The sequence below is a fragment of the Sylvia atricapilla genome, chromosome 13 (genome assembly GCF_009819655.1).
Source record: "Sylvia atricapilla isolate bSylAtr1 chromosome 13, bSylAtr1.pri, whole genome shotgun sequence".
In the NCBI taxonomy this organism is placed as follows: domain Eukaryota; kingdom Metazoa; phylum Chordata; class Aves; order Passeriformes; family Sylviidae; genus Sylvia; species Sylvia atricapilla.
The window spans coordinates 13,549,939-13,571,425 of record NC_089152.1 but is presented as its reverse complement, the minus strand read 5'-3'; the positions used below and the strand labels follow the sequence as shown (position 1 = coordinate 13,571,425).

At 37.4% G+C, this 21,487-nt stretch overlaps 1 protein-coding gene across 7 annotated transcripts in view; it reads right to left on the bottom strand.

Annotated features, from left to right (window-relative positions):
• Positions 1 to 21,487, bottom strand: part of TCF12 (transcription factor 12) — a 159,846-nt gene that overhangs the window by 55,853 nt on the left and 82,506 nt on the right. For all 7 annotated transcript variants that reach the window (XM_066328488.1, XM_066328492.1, XM_066328485.1 and 4 more), the window contains exon 7: positions 13,544 to 13,608. In XM_066328488.1, coding sequence (XP_066184585.1) covers positions 13,544 to 13,608 — 65 coding nt within the window. The remainder of the gene's footprint in view (positions 1 to 13,543; positions 13,609 to 21,487) is intronic.

Sequence of the window (21,487 nt, the reverse complement as noted above, 5' to 3'; positions counted from 1 at the left end):
ACTTCAAACAGAGTTACAGAATATATATATATATGGGTGCGTGTGTGCGGTTTTTTGCTTTGTATCACCATTGAATTTTCTCTCTTTTCTTGTTTGATGACTAATTTGAGCATGAAAATCTAAAATTTTAATTTAATAGAGTGGGATGTAACAGAATCTCCCCAGCACAAACTAAAGGAAGGCCCAGAAGTGTTAAGTATTTTATACAAAAGTGTAAAGATCAAAATTTATTTAAAATGCTACTGCATAGAAATATGCTCCTCTCATCTTAGCTTCTTCATTGTTATTCTTACAATAATCTTTGAAACAGAATTTTTAATCTGAAACTCATATTAAAAGGAGATCCTCTGATACGGTGACAAAAGTATATAGCAAATACATGCAGGGGGAAATCTGCTGCTAGGCTGTTCCAAGTCTTCTAATTTTTGCTTTGTCAAATTGTTAAGATTTTATCGCTTTGCAGAAAACATTATGAACATCAGAATATCTGGCTTACTCAGTAAAAGTCAGAATTTAGCAAAGATACTATTGTACACATTTCCTAGAGTTTTAGAGGTGAGCACTGTGCAGGAAACCTGCGCAACGTTTTGTGAAAAGCAGTTCCTCCAAACCAACACTGGCCAGAAGAAGAAATGAAACCAGTTCTCACTTAGGCCAACACTTGACCTTCTTGACCAAGAATACCCAGGACCGAAGGGAAATGCCTTTACGTAGCCTGTGGGGAAGGGAGGAAGTGTTGTGAGAGTTGAGCAGGGTCCCGGTCCCTGAACGGCAGAGACCTGTGCGGGACAGCGAGCGCAGCCCTGCTCGCTCAGAGCAGCTGTCAAACACAATTAGCAACGACGGCCCGCCCGCATTAAAGACAACCCTCCCTGCGCCCCCAGCATCTCCCCTGACCACGGCAGGGATTTGGGAAATGCAAGGGGATCCATAGAGATGCTTCCCTCCCCAAAAAAATTACAAAAAAGAGAGAGAGAGAGAACTAACCAATGACAACTTTTAAATACATTTCTACAAAGCCATTCCAAAAGGCATGAGTCTGTGTCTTTTCCAGGCTTAACCTCCAAACTTTACTTCATGACATTTGCCACTCTTGCTCTTGTCCTGAGTATTCCAGTATTCGACATTTTCACCAGACCCTGAATTTCAAGGCAGCCTGGCTTCTACAATAACATAAAGTTAATGTGTAAGCACTGCAGCAGATACACAGTAAATCTCAAGCTGTGCAACACACTGAAGAAGTTTTCTGATCTATTCTCTATTTGGGTAAGCATTTTTTTATTTCTGAAAAAAGATTAAAAAGCAAAACAACACAACACCACAACCCTCTTCTAACATTGGCCCAATCAAATGAGACATCTGTTTAGAATTTTATAATTGTTCTTCAGTCTTCCAAAAGAAAATAAAAATGGATGTCATTAGTTCAGCCCATTGATTTTTCTGCCTGTTTGAACCAATTGAGAAAAAATATTGATTAGGACTGATCCTTTCCTAAGGGCATCTGATAAAGAAAGGAATACAAAAATACCACTGAGGATAGCAAAAAAGCTTTGTATTATCAGCATGCAGCTTCTCCTGACGAAGTGCCCGAGGTCCCTGCGCAGAGGCAGATCACTTACACACGTGGTTAGGGGCATTCTCCACAGACAACCTGCACACTCACTCTGAACCTCATCTGCCAAGCATGCATCCAATTACCAAAGAATAATCAATGACTGGTTATTCTCCTGAAGCTTGTCCAAGTCCTTGTCTGTGCAACCATTGTAAATAAACAGGCATCGCCCCGAAAAATTTGCCTCCTTGGATTTTATAATGCGTTATAATGCATATAGTTTCAAGATATACAAAAAGTTATTTAAAGCAATGTTTTCCCTAAGGAATAAGTGTTCAATAACTAAGGGAAAAATGAATAAAAAGGGAAAAAATGCGCTTTTATTACAATCAACTACAAACATGGCAAGCTTGATTTGGAAAAGAGAAAAAGATGTAAACATGACTGCTTTACTTCTGAGATTTATCCCTTTAAGAGAAAGCAAGAACCAGTTTTGACAGCCTCAGGGGAAATGGCATGGCCTGACCCGAATAGGAAAGGCTTTCACAGGGCTGCTATCTCAACAAATCCTTTAAAGGGGTCATTTTCCTAGAGTATTCTCATAAAAATAAAATGCAGGGGAGTCATCTATTCAAGCATTGCAAGGATGAGGTGTGGGGAAAAGAACCATATCTACATATAGGGGGTGGATTTCTGCACCTTTGCCACAGGAAACAAGTAACTTTGCATTGCAGCTGCACCTTTGTGCAGGCCAAGTTTGCTTCCATTCATACTAACAAGCCAATCAACTGTATGCTTAAATCAAAATATAAGCCTGAGATAAAAAGAAGCTCCTCAGTCAACTTATTTTAAAATTGATTCTTGCAAAGAATTTAATCATAAAAGTAAAAAGAGTTTGACTAATCTCTAAGTTTTCTTCTCTCCAGTCCAACTCTATGACTCTCTAGATACAATTTGATGCCAAAACACTGCTCTGCCTTCAATGAACTTCTAGGACACCAGCCAGCAGAATTCTAATATGTTGGTAAACATTTCTTTGTTTTAACTTTTATATTAAAAAAAAAAAGAAGAGTGGACAAGTCAAGGCCTACAGATGTCCTTACATAATACTCCTTGCAGCTTCCTAACATTGAGGCTCTATGCAAACAGGAAATCCAAGCTGTCCAGAAAAGCACACAAACAGTTTTAACAAACACACTCCAGACATACTACCTATATAAAGCTTTACCTATTCAAGAATGTACTTGCCATAGGCAGGTAGCCTTGTGCTTCTTGATCTAAATTTTGTTCACATTCTTTTCTTAAATGCAAACATTGGCAAACACTCTTAAAAATTCAAATTTTCCCAGCATAGCCATAGCCAAACTACGCAATAGTTTCATCCAAATACAACTGTGTGCCTTTACATTATTCATTATTTTCTATCAAAAGAATAATATGGTTGAGAATAAAAGCATTAGCTCATTATAGGCAACTGATTATGACAGGCCTATTATGCTGGCATAATAAGGCAGTCTGCTTTGGCAGTGAAATGAGAGCTGCAACTCACCAACTGCAAACTTCAATCTTGAAAATCTCCCCAACAGTCAACTAGATTCAACTAGATTTTATTTTTCCCAATTTTTTGGATTAGCTTCCTTTCCATAAAGTTTATGCTTTCAATCCTAGTAGTCAGGCTGTACCTATTTAAAGCAGGAAAACTGTCTAGAGGTTAAAAAAAAAAAAAAAAAAAAAAAAAAAAAAAAAGAGTACTTGAGTGTTAAGTTAAAAATCGGGAGATTCGATACGTTACTTTTACAAAATAATGTAATGCAACACCATTCATCTCAATCAAATCCCTCCATTATCCCGCCACAGTTGCTGACAAACTCACTTGGCATCTCTCTATTTCTCAGAATTACACAGAGCAGATGGCAAGTGCATTCCTTGCCTTACTGTAAACTTGAAATGTTGCCCTGGGTAGAGCACAAGTTTCATGTGCATGTCCTTTTTACTCAGTGAGCTGTTTGGATGACTCAGAGCATGGCTATAACGTGTCTCAGTATTGCACGTCTTGCCTTATAGATAAACCTGACAATTTGCATAAGCTGGCTTAAAAGAACATAACAAAACAGAAAAGTCAAACTCTGGTAAACTTGCAAAATCCCCCAGAAAACTTGTAAATTTTGTTATGGTGTTTCCAAAGGAAAACTCAGCACAACACTAAAACATTAACTAATAATTGCTCTGAAATCCCGGTCCAGTAGAGAGGTTAGGGCTGCAAAAAGACCATTCACTCGAGATCCACGTCATGCAGTTTTAGGCTAAAAATATAACTAATATATAAAGTGTTGAATTTCACTTTACCCAAGTCTCCAGTCTTTGGGAACTGTAATGAATATGCGCTCCAAAATAGGAGCCGAATTTGGAAAAAAACACTAACATATGATGTAAATTCATTTTAAATTTAAATTTTAGAGATATGTTTGCAATTATCAGCATGTTGTTAAAGAATCTCATCCTGAGAATATCATCAAATAGTAATGTGAAATACAGTGTTACCATTTTGAGAACAAAGGGACTCTGAATGAGTAATCAATAGCAACTGGCAGAAAATGAGGCATTAATTATGATCCTCTCTAGTGTTTTGTCTCAAACAACGTTTCATTAAATATATTGTGCTAACCTGTACATCTTCAAGCCATTACCAATAGATTTGATCAGATACATTTTTGGTCTGTTTCAGGAGGAGGAAAATATCAGAATTAGAAAACCAAAACAACATCCGAAGTGTTATATGATAACTTGAGCCTTTTTTTCTTGATCAATTTAAAGGAAATCAGGGGTTGCTAATAAAACATCTCAGGAGAGGATCCTCTAACAACATGTTGATAATTGCAAACATATTCCTCATTTTAAAAAAATACTTAGGTCTTATAATCTCAGCGTAGTCTCTTGAAAATTTAATTATCATCTCCTATACCTAAAGTATCATGCAGGTTTGAGAAGATAATGACAGTCATCCATCAACTGCATCCTGCCAGTGTAATCAGGCTAATCTAGCTCACTGGATTAAAAACCAGCTACCTAGGGTACTAAATACTGAAGTGATGCAACATCATAAACAAAATTACATTTAGCTTTACTGCCTTTCCAATTAATGTTAACACCGATGAGGATCAGGTTATCGATATATTCTCTTTTTACACCAAAGCCTTTCCAGATCACCAGGAGCTGCTTATTCATGTGTGTACCTAAGCAGAGGCTGCTACTGTGGCAGATTCTGTTCATGTGTAAATATACTGGGACTGAGCACAAGGACAGAGGAGAGAGAAAAAACGAGTTTATTCAGAATTACATATATGGAGCTTTTTTAGCAGTGAGAGTAGCAAAGATTAAATGCAAAGGGAAGGAATAATTTTGTATTCTTTTTGCATGTAAATGTCTTTAAAGACCCCGATTAATACAAATATTTTGAAGAGTCCCTTCTTTCTCTTTTGCAATATTGTCTTCCCTGCACTGATGCTGCATATTGGCAGGACTACAAATTCAGTTTTACGCTTCTAAAGCAGCACCCTGCTGATGTTGCTGTCCAATCCCGGAGGTTATGCTGGCTCAGCTTGTCTTCCCTCATCCCCCCCGGGCAAGGTATTTCTGCCTTGCTGACTGAATTCTAGGAAGGCATTACTAAGCATTGTGATTACAGGTCAGGCACCCCACCCTTTGCCATTGCATCTTTTCACTACATTATGAAAACAGTAATTGGAACAGCATCTCGACTGTGATTATACAAAAGCCACTTTCTGGAAAAATCCAAAATTTTACAAGAGAAGTTGCTGAGTGGTTATTAATCTATTTTTTAATTTTTATGGTACCACCCTTTTTGTTTTCCTTTATGATTACAAGACACTAGCATGAAGAGTCAATATTATAATAAAGGATTTTATGCTGAGTCTTAGTTACAGAAGTCAGACTATAAAGGATATTATAAAGCTCAAACTATCTTCACATCTGTTTCTCCCTCTGCATCTTCAGCAAAACAATTTAAAAATATTTCAGACCAATAGTAGATCATTTCATGTATATAGTGTGGAAGCTGTACATGTCCTCTCTCACATAACCAACAGAAAATCTCTCTTGCTCTAGGCATCAAGTCAGAAAATTATTGACATAATGAGGGTATGTTAATAAAGCAACTAGTTAATTGTTAGGACTTAACATGGAGAACCCATATGTTTTCCCATATGATCAAGGGAGAGCTCAGCTCAATACTAGGGTGCTAGGAAATGGCCAGGAAATCTCTCAGGCTACAATCCTCTCTCCGGAATAAATGTTATCCTTCTCTCCCTGCTCTTCAGAAACCTGTGCCAGCAGGAGCACCAGTGTTTCCAAAAGCACTCCAGAACACAGCTGAAACCAATACAAGCTGGGTGGTTTAGTTCCATGAAGAAGGAATGCAAATGACAAATCCTGTGCTTCTTTCCATCCCTGACTGAGTGCCCAAGCTCTGCTCTCCCACCCAGCCCGGAAAGCAGTGCTCAGTAACAGGTTGCCTTCACCACCCAGCTGCCCCTCTCCAGTCCTACTCAGGGCCTCTAGTCTTCTTGATACCAGTTATTTGTGCATATGTGGAGTTTGGGAAGGGACTTTCTCTACCTATTAATTTTAAAAGGAAGGTAAATTGGGGGCTTAACATACAAGAGTAATTACAGACAAAAGGAATGCACACTTCAGGAAAATCCAAAGGGCAATCCAGCTCATTCAGATAAACAGGCATGGCTGGGAACACAGAGCTGAGCTAATATTTGCCCCATTCTCCACTAATACCATAAATTTGTAACTGAGAAGCACCCAGCTCTGAGCCAGTCAGAACAGCTGGACACAAATAGTAATTCATCAAAGAAGTTTTATCTGCACTGTGTGCTGTAACATTATTTTTACTTCCTTATGTAGCAGTATGCAAGATAACATATATTAGTTTACAGAATATTCATAACCTTAAATACAATCAGAAATAAACAAAAAAAAGGTGGCAAGAAAATTTGTCAACCCTAAATAGTGTGAGAAAGAGAAGGGCAAAGACAAGAAACTGTTTGCCTTCAAAGAGGCATTGAAAATGATTCCTCACAGAACTGCTCCCCCTTTATAAATAGCATCCCTCCTCCAACTATAACAAATTCCTAACACCTGCTACCCACTTCATTCCAGGGGGAATGTCTTCCCTGATTAACTTCAGGTGGTCACCTCCAGCGCTGCAAAAAGAAATCTAGCCTGTGCCCCATACATTTTTACTTTCTAAAAAGGTTCTGCAGACTCCTTATCTGCTGAGTGACAGGAGATATTTTCCCACTAGCACAATAAGTAATTCACTTCTAATAAATCATGATGAAAAGAAAGTTAATATTGCTTGATTCTACTTGCGAAGTAAAAAGAAGCAAAATAAACTAAAGTTCAGGCATTCCATCTGCCCTTAGACTATATATCCCTCTCCCCATCCCAGTCTTTTAGGATGGTATCAGCTGGCAGAATCCAGAGTCACTGCTTCAGTTAACATTGTGTCAGCCTTTCCTTCAGCAGCTGCATTTCTTAGAGATTGATAGCTCAGCTGTAAAATTCTGCTTCAGGGAGACACCTGATATCAAAAGTGTCAGAGAAGGGGAGATTAAAAAGAGAAAATTTACAAAATAAAATCAGTCTTTCAGCTTTAAAGTTATATTGGTATTAAAAATCCCACACATGCACAAGCCTTAAATTTTTTTATACTTCCATAACTCAGTATTACTTGGATTTAAGGAGATATCATGTTCTCTATACTGCTTCTAAAACTACATGAGGAAGGAAGAAAAGCAACTGGTGCCTCTGCTTGTAGCCTTTCTGAGGCCCCACTCAGCAGAAAGGTGCAGAAAATGATGTAATTTTCTGCCTCATTGGCAAGATCCATCCTCAAACATACACCAGCAGTGAGGAGGAAGAGCTTTGAGCTTTGTGGTTGTTTAATAGACCCTGGTGAGCAGAAATGGGCAAAGCACCCTAGGAAGGAGCAACTGAAGGGCCAGGCTGTCCTCAGGACTGCTCCTGCAGCCTGGGGAGGATTGATCTGTGTGCCTTCACACCCACTTGAACAACGACCACCTTGGAAAACACAATGTGCTACAAATACCTTTTCCAGTCTAACTCTTACATTTTAAGTAACACCTCAGCTGTCAAAAGCCACTAACATCCTGCTCTGCCCCACTATTCACAATCACTCATTTCTTTCACTTTTGTCACTTTGGAGTTTTTTGCTCTCAAAAAACTTGTATTTCCAATTGCATTTTTCATGTTCTTCTCTACTTTTCCATTTTTGTCAGTAAATCTTATTTCTGCTTCCCACATACATTTTGCACATTCTTATCTCCTAACCTTCACATTTTTGTATGTTTAGTCTTACAGCTGTTTAATGTTACCTGATGCTTTATTAAAAACATGAAAATCAGTCAATCTTCTCCATTACACCAAATACACATCTTACAATTACATAGTTTAGAAACATATAAAAATACTTATAAGTTGATGCTATTTTCTGGTATCTATACTCTCGTTTTAACTTTTGCTTGCTTAGTCTCACCACCCAGGCAGTAATACAAAAAAGTGGCCATTTCTGCTTATGCACAATACCAACAAGCTTTTATGTTCTCCCTAGACAGCTCAAATTTCTGGAGTTGTACCCTTATTACACTTCCTCAGCTAGTAGGGAGTGAGCTCTCAGATATTACTTGCCCCAACATTGCAGGATTGTTCTTTAGGTTCGAATTTTGCTCAAGCTGCTTTAAAGTCTCTTTAAATTTTAAAGAGGCAAATTACTGACTATGCAAAGACAAAGTAACATACACTTGCAGTCATTTCTTTTGCTGAAGTGATAATCAGTTAAATTGCCCAAGAAATTGGTGCTAAAGGCATTTTTTGGGTTTATTTCAAAAGTTCTTAAAGTGTTTGTTAAGAAAGAATTTTTTGCACAAAAATAAAATAAACTTTTTGATCCGTTAAGGATGTAACAGCTAACAAATACAGTCTAACATGCTGCCATTTTATTCTTTAATAAGTAGCTACATTTGCAGGCAACAACAAGCAGATCTTCAAAGTTCCATGTTAAATTGTGAAGAAAGGAGAAATCGGTAAATTCCGAAAAGTTGTCTGAAATCATGTCTTAATATGTTTGCTTGAAGTATACCCCCATGAGGAGCACTAAGTGTGGTGCTAATGTGCATAAAACGTTACTGTCATACTGCAAAATTCAGGCTAATTTAATAAAGCCTGATGTGCCTTACATCATGTTGCAATGATGCAATAATACGCTGCTAAATGAGTCACCCCACATTAGCTTCATGGCAACAGCAGAGTTGATGGCTATTGAAGGGAAAATGGGGTAGCAATATTACTGCAAATATTGATAGACCAGCTTTCTACTGGATTTTTTCCATCCAAGAAAAAGCTGCCTTATTTATTGTGTGTTCCCAACATACACTAAACTTTTATAATAATAGCAGCAAAAATGAGTTAAAAATCCATCTGCCACTAAATAAAATATACGTAGTGCACACAGTATCATATAGGTTATCCATATGCTCTCTGTGTAGTGCTATATATTCCATGCAATATGGATATTCATCATGTCTATGTAGTATACATGAGTAGTGTATATTTTATAAATTATTTTATATATATATGATTGTCCATAGTCTAAGTGAAATGTGTTTAGTAAATTCAATCCATAGCTCCTTCCAGCACTCATATATTCTAGTTTTATCAGCAGCAGTTTTTTCTAAATGGGTTTTATAACTTCTGTAGTGTCCCATCATTATGTAAACCACAGAGATGAACGAGTAACAAAAATGGAGCGAATTAAGATACAACTCTTTATAAAAGGCTGCACTTTAAACCACAAGTGGTGAATGCCTCTTGAGTTCCTGCCTGGCATCCATTACATTCAGCATTCGATTCTATCTCCTTTCCCACACACAGGATACTGTGCAGACTTCAAATTATTATGAAGGGAGGATAAATGTGTTATCTCCACATGTCAAAAAATCCATCATGTCTATTTTTCATGCATGATTGTTTAGAACGAAAATAGAACATTAAGGGATAGTCACCAACCATTTACTATCTTGAGCCCAGTGATGCCAGTGGGGAGAGCCTGTGCCAGGAATGGGAACAGGCTCTCTGAGGCTACAGGAGCATCCCCCACCAATTACTCAGGGGCTCCTGGGAATAAAGTTACCTTCTGTGAAGACCCACACAAACAATTAGAAGAATTAGTCTAACAGCTACACATGTACTGCACATTTATCTCAATTTCAGTTTAAAAATAGTGCAGACCCCTGGCTTTCTTTGAGCTCAGACCTGTCAAACCAGCGTGCAGTGACAGCTGGGGACCCTTTTGATAATATTGGAAATGGGAGCAGTGAATTCAATATCTGAAGTCTAATCTTGTTTCTTTCACATAAGGTACTGTTTTCAGTACTAAATCACACAAATGTGAAGAAAACCCTTTTTATTAAAGGAAGCTTCCTGAAAATTTAACCTTTACCTGATTTATAATTTGTGAAAAGATGCCCTTCCCAAAACTGCAATTACACGGCCAATGGGAATGGTGGAGTCCCCCACAAAAACCACAAATCACCTCCCTGCCTCCAATTGAAAGATACAAAAAGAGACCTTGTGTCAAGTCATGTAGCACTGCATTTTATTCTGACAGCAAAAGAGAGTTTTTAGTATTTCTTCTAAAAGCTGTCAATTCTTCCTCCAGGTAAAAACTTCTGACATTCATCTAAATCAGCTCTGCATAAGCCTCAATTTGTCCTTTTACCCATCCATTTAGAGTCCGTATATTTTTGGATGCTTCTTTTTGGCTTGTTTAAAACACCTGATGGAAAGAAAAGCTGAGAACCTGCACTTCCTGCTAATAAAATATTAGTAAATTAGCCACATTTACATTCCTGTGACTAAATGTTACAGTTGAATCAGATTCTATTACCTAAGTTGCTCAGGTTCTTAAGCTACATTGAAAATCAATCACACTTCAACTCCTACAGCCTAAATATAAAGCCTGTAGGTAGCAAACAGTCCCTACAAATGACTGCTTGGATTATTTTCAGTAAAAGGTGAGAATGATACTAAGACTCTGAAACATTGCAGTTTACAGTAGTCTTGAAAATTTTCATTGCAGCCTTCTGTAAACTCAACAGAAAGTAAAAACTAAAGCTCTTCACACTTCCATACTAGGTTATTAATACCCTATACACCAGAAACATAAGGAAAGGAGGTAGGAGAAGGATGGTTTCAAGAGTTTTTGCAGAAGTTAGGTATTTTCAGTTCATCTTACCATTTTACCATTTCAGAAATCTTAGAGCCACTGTCCTTGAAGAACTCATGGTTCAGAGCAGAGACCAGAAAAGAGTGGGGTTGGTTGTTTCAGAGTAGAAAAGTAGTGGCTAGTGATTTCTCAATAACCTAAAATTTTTTTTCTTTTAAGAATACTGGAAGAAATAGTCTGCAAATGTCAGAAGATAATGAAGAAGTGATACTAATTTAGCTGGAATACACTATATAAAATTAATTTTCTTCTCAGATTGTATAATAGATGTTTTAATAAGGCTTTTACCACTTCCACATTTCACAGGTGAACTAAGGAACCAAGGACAACTAAAACTAGCACTGAATACAGAGCAAAGCTGATTAAAAAACAGCTAAGAGTTTATGATCAGCAGTGGGTGAATGTATTAACTGAGACTTTGCAGGCGTCTGTTTTGGGCATCATTCCACCTCTTAATTAGTGACTTGGATGAAAAATGAAGACTACATTTACTAAACTCACAAAGCAAATAACCCATAAGGATCTACAAATGCAATGCAAGCCTGGAATTCAAAATTGCACTGACGAATTTAGAGATGGTAGAAGCAATGTGTTAAACAAGTAAATACATTTTTGTACACAGAACCTGTAAACTGAAAAACACAGGGTGGGGAACAGCAAGCTAGCCACTATTACCATAAAAAGGTACGGGGAAATTTTAGATCACTATGATTTAAATACATATCAGAAACTGGGTATTTGTTAGGAAAATAGGCAAGTAACTGCCAGCAAAAAATTCACAGTATTGTCTGAAAGATCCAGAGAATTTCTTTTTGCCACGCTGGTAAGGCCCTAGGTGAGGTACTTGACCTCACTGAAAGCACAGAATTCGCTGGAGTTGTGAACATAGTGGAGAATGCTCAGAGCAGACCATGAGCTTTTCTAGTAAAATTCCACCTGAGACAGACCCTGTTACATGGCCACTGTTAAAATATACCTGCACTATACACACCCAGGTAAAATTTACTCCAGTTATGTCTTATCTTTTCTAAGGACTCCTTATCATCTTAATCATCTAATAGTTTTTCCAGCCTCTACAGACTTAAAAGGGAATAGATTTTTCTCCATGTCCATTGTCTGGAAGAGTTAGCTACTTTAATTATGAGGATGTTTAGATAAGGGACCAGGGAAACTTTCTTAACGTAATTACACTTAAATAGTTGAAAACAAAACCCGGGGTGGTCATGCAGTCTCTTCCATCTCCAGACTTTCTGAGAACTGACCACATGAAGCCTCTGTCAGGGACAGTGCAGCTGATTGTTCCTTTGGATTGCAATGACCTCTCATGATCACTTTGGGCCTTCTCTGACAGATCTCAAACACTGTAGCTGCAATGAGAGCTGCATTTCAAGCACTACTGTGCATTTACACAAAACAAACAAACTAAAATTCAAAAAGATTCAGAAATCCCACCACAGCCCAAGTTAAATGAATTTAAGTGCTGTCAGATTTACCTGACAAACCAAGTACAAATTGTAACTTATCAAATGAATTTAAATGGATTAAAAATGGATTTAATTGGAAGTTAACTCTACGTTCATTTTTTATCATCCTGAATATAAAACTAATACAGATTTACCTACAGTAACATTTCCCCCACATACTAAAAATACTAAGGAAAAAAAAAACACCCTGAGGAAGATTAAATAGTCAGAAACTTACCAAAAACTAAACAAACAGAACTAAAAGTGGTGTTAGTGGAAACAAACATGTATAAGATAAATAAATAGCTATATATAAAAAATTATTATTAAATGGTACTAGATAGAAACAATCCTAAATATACAGAAATATAAAAGTATTTTCCTCACTGTGAAATGGAACAACAGAAATTGCAGTCATTATTGCAAAGCAAAATGAAACTTTATCCAAAGTTCACATAAAACCATTTTCCAACAGAGAACATTAACCTAATGAAAGAGCAACGTGGAAATTAATTTGCTTCCAAACTAATGCCAAATTTAGGTTATTATATTTAAATAGAATACATACAGAGTTATTTCAACTAGAGTAGCTACACTAATACAATGTTTTACTGTCTAAACTGGCAATAATGTGAAGCCCAATAACTCTCAGGTAAAGAGCTGTACTGCCTTTTGGAAAAATGTTGCTGAAAGCTCACCCATACAGCTACAAATGGGTCTTTGTTTGCCACATCTGCATTGCAGAGAAGTAGTAAAGGCTGTAAGAATGATCCTTTCTTAATAGGGGAAGCATTGCCACATGGTGCTGCCCATTCATACTTCCCAAGCTACTAGTTAAAAGACTAAAAACCAAGACGTCGAACTCATATGCTAGATGTTATCCTCCAGAAGAAAGACACTCCTGAAAATATCAGTTCAGAGGAAACAGTCAACCTACAGCAAAATTAAAAAGAGCTTCCTCTTTGAGAAAATAAACATCAATTAATTTCTTAGAATTATAAACATAGTAGTTATTTAAATCTTTATCAACAGACACTGAACGTAATCACATACTAATTATACTTTTTAAACAGTCAAACTTCCTGTGCCTTCAAAACAACCTTTTAAACAATGATCGAAGTATTCTTAGTCTGGCCCATTTAGAAATAACATGAAGGAAATCATGACTCTAAAATGAAGAAACTCTGTACTTACTTGACAGCCTGGTAAGCCTGTGTCTCTACCATACAGTGGAAATGGGCCTCTGTCAGAGGTTTTTCCTATAAAAGAAAGAAATTTAAAAATTGGTTATTTTTAAAATCCCCTGGACATCCATATCAGTTGTCCTTTTTTAAGCAATCTACAAAATCTATTATATTTAAATAAAATATATTTACAAAGATCAAGGTGCATGAATAAAACAAGGGTTTTATATGTCTGTGTTCAACACACTCAAGCAACACTACGTAATGGATGACGTATTTACCTAATTAAATTCCTTTCGTAACCAGTCAGATACCATAAAATATTCCTATTATGTATGTTTAAATACAAAGGGCAAAAGTCTATTTTCATTTTCATTATCAACAAGCAAAAGTAGAGAGACACTTTTAGACATTTCTCCTTCCTACATGAAACTAACACTTAGCTGGTATCCATCTCAGACAATGAATATACTGAACAATAAAATAAAACCACATGAAAAGCAAACAAAACTTCATTTAAAACAGTAAAACTCATGCCAACCTTAAACCACGGCTGATTCATCCAGCTCTTGACACCCACCCCTAAATCCTTAAAAATCTTTTTGTTTAATGTACAGAGCAGCAGGTACAAAACTCAAGCAATACACCTGGGCAAGGCATCAAAACAGACCTTCCTGCCATAAATGCCATCTTTGCATGTAGGCAGAACACAGAGAACACTGAACTCTGCAGAGTGGCTGCCTTCTGATGTTGCTGCCTGAGGTCACAAGACATTAGCAATGGCTTTGCCAGCTCCAGAACTACTTAGTGCTGTATTTGTTAGGTATGCCATCAAAATGGCATGTTTGATATGAAAACTCAGTGTGCAAATTCTCCAGCAGAGCTCAGAAGTTTAGCAATCGACACTTTGAAAACAATCTTGAACAGAAGCCTGCTGAACAATGCCAAGCATCAGACACTCGTCAGGTTTGTGTAGAACTGCAAACACCAAGTGCTGTGCCTGCCCTAATTACAACACAGGACTCCGAAAAACCCTGATCCACCTCTCAGAATCTTATCCAAAGGCAAGCATTAATTAACCAGATCTACCCATTTGAAAATGAATGCTATCTCGCCCAACTAGGCAGTCCCTTTGCAAATGATGTGTGTGTTATCCTGTCCTAAGAAGAAAAAGTAGCCTTCCTTTCACATTCCCATTTCAGTGATAAATAGCTCCATGTTATTGCAATCGCACTTCAAGAATAGGACTCCCTTTGCTTTTTCTGATTTTTCTCTCTTCCTACCAGAAGTCCCTAAATATAATTTCATAAGAGGAAAATCTAAAGTATGCTTTTTGTTCATTTTAAAAGTAGATCTTTTGTAAGCAGGGAGGAAGAGGAAGTCTGAATCTCTTGGAACAACATCACTGCGAGATTATCATCCTGATAGTTACCAGTGGTATGGTCAACAATAGTTTGCTTGAAAAATGGCAAGCTCTGCTGTAACAAAGGGAGAAAAAAGTTAACATTTTTCTGCTGAAGCAATTTGCCTCTAACAACTATCAAGCACCAAGCAAATAAAATACCTAGCATGCAAAATTATAAGTAGTAGGATGAATCATGCTGTTCATATTAAACCAGACTCAGCATTTTCTTTCCAGAAAATGAGAATCTCATATCACATGATAAACAACTTTGACTGAAGTATGCAGTATTCCAGGCAGGCTTTAAAACAAATATTTGTACAAGAGTCAATTACAGAGGCTAGAAAAATTATGATTTAAATTATGGTTTGTGTAGCAAGCAAGAAATTGTAAGATAAGAATGCATAAAATCGTGTTATTTAAACGTTGTAATTTTTAAAGTATGGAAGATTCGTATTAAAAGATGAAAGCTTACTCCAACAGCCCAATCTATAGTAAATTTGGTTCCAAGAAGTGACCAGGAAAAGTCAAAGCTTTCTGATGCTAGAGTGCCTAAATATTTATCAAAAATTAGCTGGAGAAAATTAACATTCAACCTGTGTTCAAATGCCTTAGCTTTTCAAGGAAGGGTTTGGAAAACAACCAGGATTAACTATGAGAGTCTGCCTTTCACAGACAGTCTCCCAAAGACATTCCCAGTGCAGGCACTTGGACAGGACTCTCAAACTTGCAGTACTGTCTCAGTATTAAAGACACACATTTTTCAAACACCAAAAGTTAACAGGCACACAGTACAGCGACACACATTGAGCCCAAGTCCTGCTCCTGGTCCCCTCTCCAACTCTGGAGCTGCACCCTGGGGTGCCTCGTGTGGGACTGGAGCAGTGTCAGCAGCTTGATCCCCACATCAGCACAGCACAAGGGTGGGACAGAGGTCAGCCGTCCTGGGCACCACCAGAGCACATTACTGGAGGGCAGTGAAGCCTCTGAAGCTCCAGTGATACAAGACCAAGGTTTCCCAGCACCATGCTGCTGTCTGGCCATAACACAGGGCAGCTTCACCAACACCATGGAAAGGTGACAGAGTACAGCCTTCAAACTGCCCACTGTCATCTCAACACACTTCAGCTGCTCCAGCCTAGGCACAAGGCTGTTCTCACTGTTTAAACCTTTGTAAGTTAATGCCACAGGTAATGTTTACTTATCAGTAGAAACAGAAAATACTTAGCAATACTTTACAAGTACTTGAAAGGTGGGTAGTGTCAAGTTTGAGAAGATGACACTTCCTCGATGGTTCACAAACACCATACTCTGATCAATGCATGGGCAGCCCCTAGCATCCAGTAAAGTTCATACATATGGCCAAATATATCCAAGCAGAATCCCTTTGGTGGTTTTTAGCTTATGAAATACTTTCCTTATTTATTCATATTCTTTACAGATTGACAGAAGAGCATAAACATGTAGAGGTCATTAAACCCAAAATTACTGAGGTCCCAGTGCTTAGGAGAATGCAACCTTCAAAAATACAAGGAGACTGAGAGGCAAAGCAGACCCTGCAATGACTTGCAGGCTTACCCCACAAGATTTGCAGGTGAGTCTGTGGTGCCCTCTCTCAGGTCTTGTCTCAGTCAGTGCCCACTGCACAGACAGCAATAGTCTCGTTTGCATTGCACATGGAAATTCAGAACACTAATGCTCAGCATTTCAGGGACATCAGGAAACTCACTGTGGCACCTGACATGAATTAGAAGGAGGAGAGCAAAAGACACCATAAATGACCAAACCCCTCATTGAACACTTTCATTTGCACAGGTTTGTGTAGATGATGGAGGAAAGGCACTGTGCAGACTTATCAGCTGGGAAGGTGAAGGAGATGCCCAGATGAAGTTCATTTCCTCTTCAGATCTGATTTTATTTTCACAAAACAAAAAAGTTAGATGTTGTCATTTTAGAAGCAAAATCTATGCCTTGCTTACAAAGCAGCATCATGGTAAACTTTTCTTCAGCTTACATCCTAGTCGATCTATAAGCCAGAGTTGTGCATTCCAAGCAGATTTGGAATAAAGCAATAGACATTTAAAACAATTGAGCTGATAATATGCAAAAATTTTACATTTGCATAGGTCAATTCACAAGGTATTTGAATCTTTTAATAGCTTGGAATTACTGTGCTTTGTTTGGCCTTGGGTTTTGGGTGAGGTTTTATGTTTTGTTTTTTTTGGTGGGTTTTTTTTGTTTGGTTGGTTTGGGGGTTTTTTGTTTTGTTTTGTTTTTTTTTAAGATTCATGTGTTTTTATCAGAAAAAATTTCAAGCACTGAGTCACCACCTAACAGGCTTAAAGTTTAGGGACTGTGGAGTTAACATAAACCCAACCAAGAAAATCCCACTAGGCATTTTGAACCACAAATATTTCCAAAGAGCATAAAACCTTGACACATTCTCTACCAATTCAAACATTAATAGGCATTTAGTAAATAATTTTTTTCTCTTGCAATCACTTGTCTAAATGTGATATGCTCACAACTCAATATAGCCTTTGAATACCACATGAGGAATTGTCTTCCACAACACATCCCTACATGTAACAGCTGTGCAGCCGAAATACCCTTAACACAGAAGGAACTGAAACAGCAAGATGCAAAGTGATAGTGAGCTGAAAACAGCACTACATTAACTCAGCTGAGGACTACTTCAGTCAATGTGCTATAAATGCCTGCCAGTATGAAAGAGCCTTTCCCCACTGCTTCTAGATAATGCTTGGCTTATGAGAAGATGACAAACCCTCAAAAAATTATTTCAATTCCCACAGAATTAACCCTTTACAGACTGAAGATCTTTCTGTGCGTTGCTCAGAATGTTTGGCTGACAATACGGAAAGCAACAACATCTTTTAATGAAGCAATGTTTATCTTCCAGTACGAATGCTATAGTGACCACAGCTGGCAGCTGCTCTGCTTGTCAGACATGAAGTATGTCTGCCCTACTTGTGCAGAGAGTCTGCTTTAAGTGAATACTGAAGCGTGTTTTTACAGTTCCTAAATGTCATTTCTTCAATGGTAACACTTTAAACTTGTCCCTACAGATAGCCTGCCCAAAAATCAGTTTAGAAATATTGTTGACAAGTTTGAGAATTTCTTTTTCTCTTCATGTTATTAAACTGGTTTTGGTAATTCAGCTAGAAATCAATTATTAGACTGCTTTCTCCCCCTCCACATCCAGCAAACTATGTGTCTTTTTTACTCACAAAATGAATACATTCAAATAATTTTTCATATGCAGATCCAATGTAACGAGAAACAAGCTGCACAAGCTTCACTGACAGGCACATACGAAAGATGCAAGAAAAACCTTCAACAAAGTAGACATTTTTCTACTAATCATTATTGCTTTCAAAAGTACCGTGAGGTACAAAGTACACAAAGTTTACAGAATAAGATTCCTGTAGGTCAACTCTTTATTTTTTAAAATTTTGTTGGCATTAAAAATTCTTATTCAGTACAGTGAAAAAATATTATGACTGATTCACAATCATAAATCCATCTCCATCTAGGACTTGGTGTGTTGCCTTCTTTGAGGCAAGACTGACACAGGCAGCCATAAAAATTTTACCATATATCTATACATTTCCCACAGCAGCAGAGGAATAATTTCTTCCTTTTCTACTGCTATATAGCCTACTCATTAATAGAGGCTGCCACAGCTTTAGTATCTCCTCTCTAGCATTTTAAAGATCGAAAATGTGCTCATGCACATATAGTGAACACATATAAAAATACAACATACATTTTTCCTTATGATACTTGAGACCAGAACTCCTGGAAATGAAGCAGAGCTCTGGAGCAACACAATTTGAAGAAATGGCTTAAAACAAATGACCTCCTATTCTCTTCATGACAATGTTTAAGCATTATTGGCTGATGTGTGCCAAGCATGCTGCTGGCTGCACTAAGGATGTTTAACAAGCCAGTGCCAACAAGTGCAGCTGCTGGACTTGCAGCACCCTCCTCCTGCTCATTCCAAGCCAAATTACTCGCTCAGCTATGAACAATGAAGCAGCAACACAGAAAAATGCCAAGTGCAAGTGAGATTAGTGATAAACTCCAGGATCCCTACAGAGGTCAGTGATTAGCAGGTCCCCAGTCGTAATCACTTTCCTAACCCAACCTTTATCTCATCACTCCTCCATCTTAGCTCAGTCTTCTGACTGCAAGCAGCTTCTCCAATCAATATCCCTCCAAGCCCTGCAAACTCACCCACACTCCCACACCTTTTAATAAAGCAGTCAAATCTACACAATAGTTTTTTAACCTTATATTTAGTAAGTAATTAATACACAATAAAATCCTATTACTGGAAAAATTTGAATAAAGTATCAGAACAGAAGAAAAGCTACCAACATACTTAGCCAGAAATGCCCAAGTGTTGATCAGCAATGCAGTCTACACAGCTCTATACATACATAAAAATGGTATGTACAGACTGTGACTAGTGGAAAAAGGTTGGAGGTTTTTCCCCACACTGTGACATCTTGTAAGACCAGTTTTCCCAGACAGCAGAAGTAAATGTTTTAGCAAAACTTGAGTTTAACACTACAGATTTGCTCCCTCCTCCCTTTTTTTGCCAAAATTTTGAAAGACTGGGATCCTACAAAACTAATGATTGTCAAGAAGTAAAAAACCATGATTCTGAATGAGATTTATGGGATTTAACAGTCCAATCTCAGGTCTGCCAGGAATCTCCTAGGATTCTCCATGCCATAAATTCTCATTTGTAAGAAGACAGCATCATACTTCTGTTATCTAGTCCAATTACTTATTTGGAACAAGAACTGCTTTTCACGTCCAAGTAATCCAAAATGTGAAAATTCTGAAGCTGGAATTACCTGCAATCAACTTCCCATTATAACTTTTTCAATTTAGCAACAAATACTGAATTATTGCTTTTGTTAACATTTGCACAAGATGATCTGGGGAAAAAAAATCAGTTTGCTTTCCAAAGACTAAAAAGATCAGAAATTTTATACTTACAGTTGTGTCAGCATTTGCAGATGTCTTTCACTGTGAAAATTCTACTGATTGAACCAACAAGGCAATAAATCCCAGAGTATATTTATAAAGATGTTAAACACAGAAGTCAAGGGATTTCTCACAACTTCTTTAACACAATATTTTTTTTTAAAAATAATGTCAGTGTGTGAAGAGGTATTAAAGAACCTGCTTCTCAAAGACATGCCTTTGACACTTCCATCCCATTGATTTGTAAGTACATCTAAGAAAAGATGGAGTATTTTGTCAGTTTGCAGATCACTGCACAGATCTTGTGCTATAAAAACAATTTATTAATGTTCTTATGTACTTCGTATACACAGGAGGTAAGGGTGGACTAAATTCCACATTATATTTGGATTGACCCTATGAACCTGTAATTTATATGCTCATGTCAAACTAAGAACATTTCTATTCCAACAGAGGCTGATCCATGAGGGCTCCTTCCTCGGTACTATTCCTGTCCCTCCACTTAGCAGCCTTACACTGAGCTGAATAACAAATCAAATGTTTGCAAGGCTAAAAGGCACTGGCAGGAAGAATGCACAGCAGTAACTGAGGGAAGAGGGAGGACAAACCTGAAGAAAGAACTTTCTTCTCTTCCTCCCCCAAGCATATGTGGGCAGTATCTGTGAACCAAATAATTCCTGAATAGCTGTTTCATGTAGTTTCAAATCCTCCACTACTGTGGCTACCCCAGGCTAACCTTACCATTAACAATGATAACACTCTATTAACTCATTATGGGTGTTGCACACAGAGAGAACACCCGATGAGAAACAGATTAAAAACATACTGAAAATGAGGGAAATCAGGGCTATGGAATATCCAGAAAACAATAACCAAAGTGAGTTTTCATATGAACACACAACCATTCCACTCTGGTGGCATTTGTTATAGACATTTACCTACCTCACCTATCCATCCCATGTTTTTCTTGAGTATCCAAGTGTCTTCACTTTGTCAATTAAAATATTTCTTTTTTTGCCATCATCCCCAAGGGATTTAGCTCAAATTCTTAAGTAACTAACAAAGCTGCTACTTCTATTTAACTTGAAAAGCATCCCTTGCTCTCCTGGTGTGGAATTTGTCCCAGATCTAAGGACAAAAATTACTTTGAACATCAATTACATTCTTAAGTCTAAAGTCAAGAGGATTTTTTAATTGGAAATGAATAGAGAATCCACACTTTACAACAAAATGCTACACCTGTTTCCAATTAAAAGGTTATTTTGGTGACACTACTTACTACAAATTACTAGATTACTTCACATATATATATATATATATATATATATATATATATATATGTTCTGCAGGTATCCACAGCTTCTCTTACTATCCAAAATCTATTAATTCTCATTAAATGTGAAAAGTCAGCTTGTCAACAAAGAAAGATTCCACACCTTTGCCCATTTTGTGTATAAACAGAGGCACAAATACAACAAACATTTAAAACTATCTTCCACAAGGCACCAGGCAAAGCATGCAATGGTCCTCTGT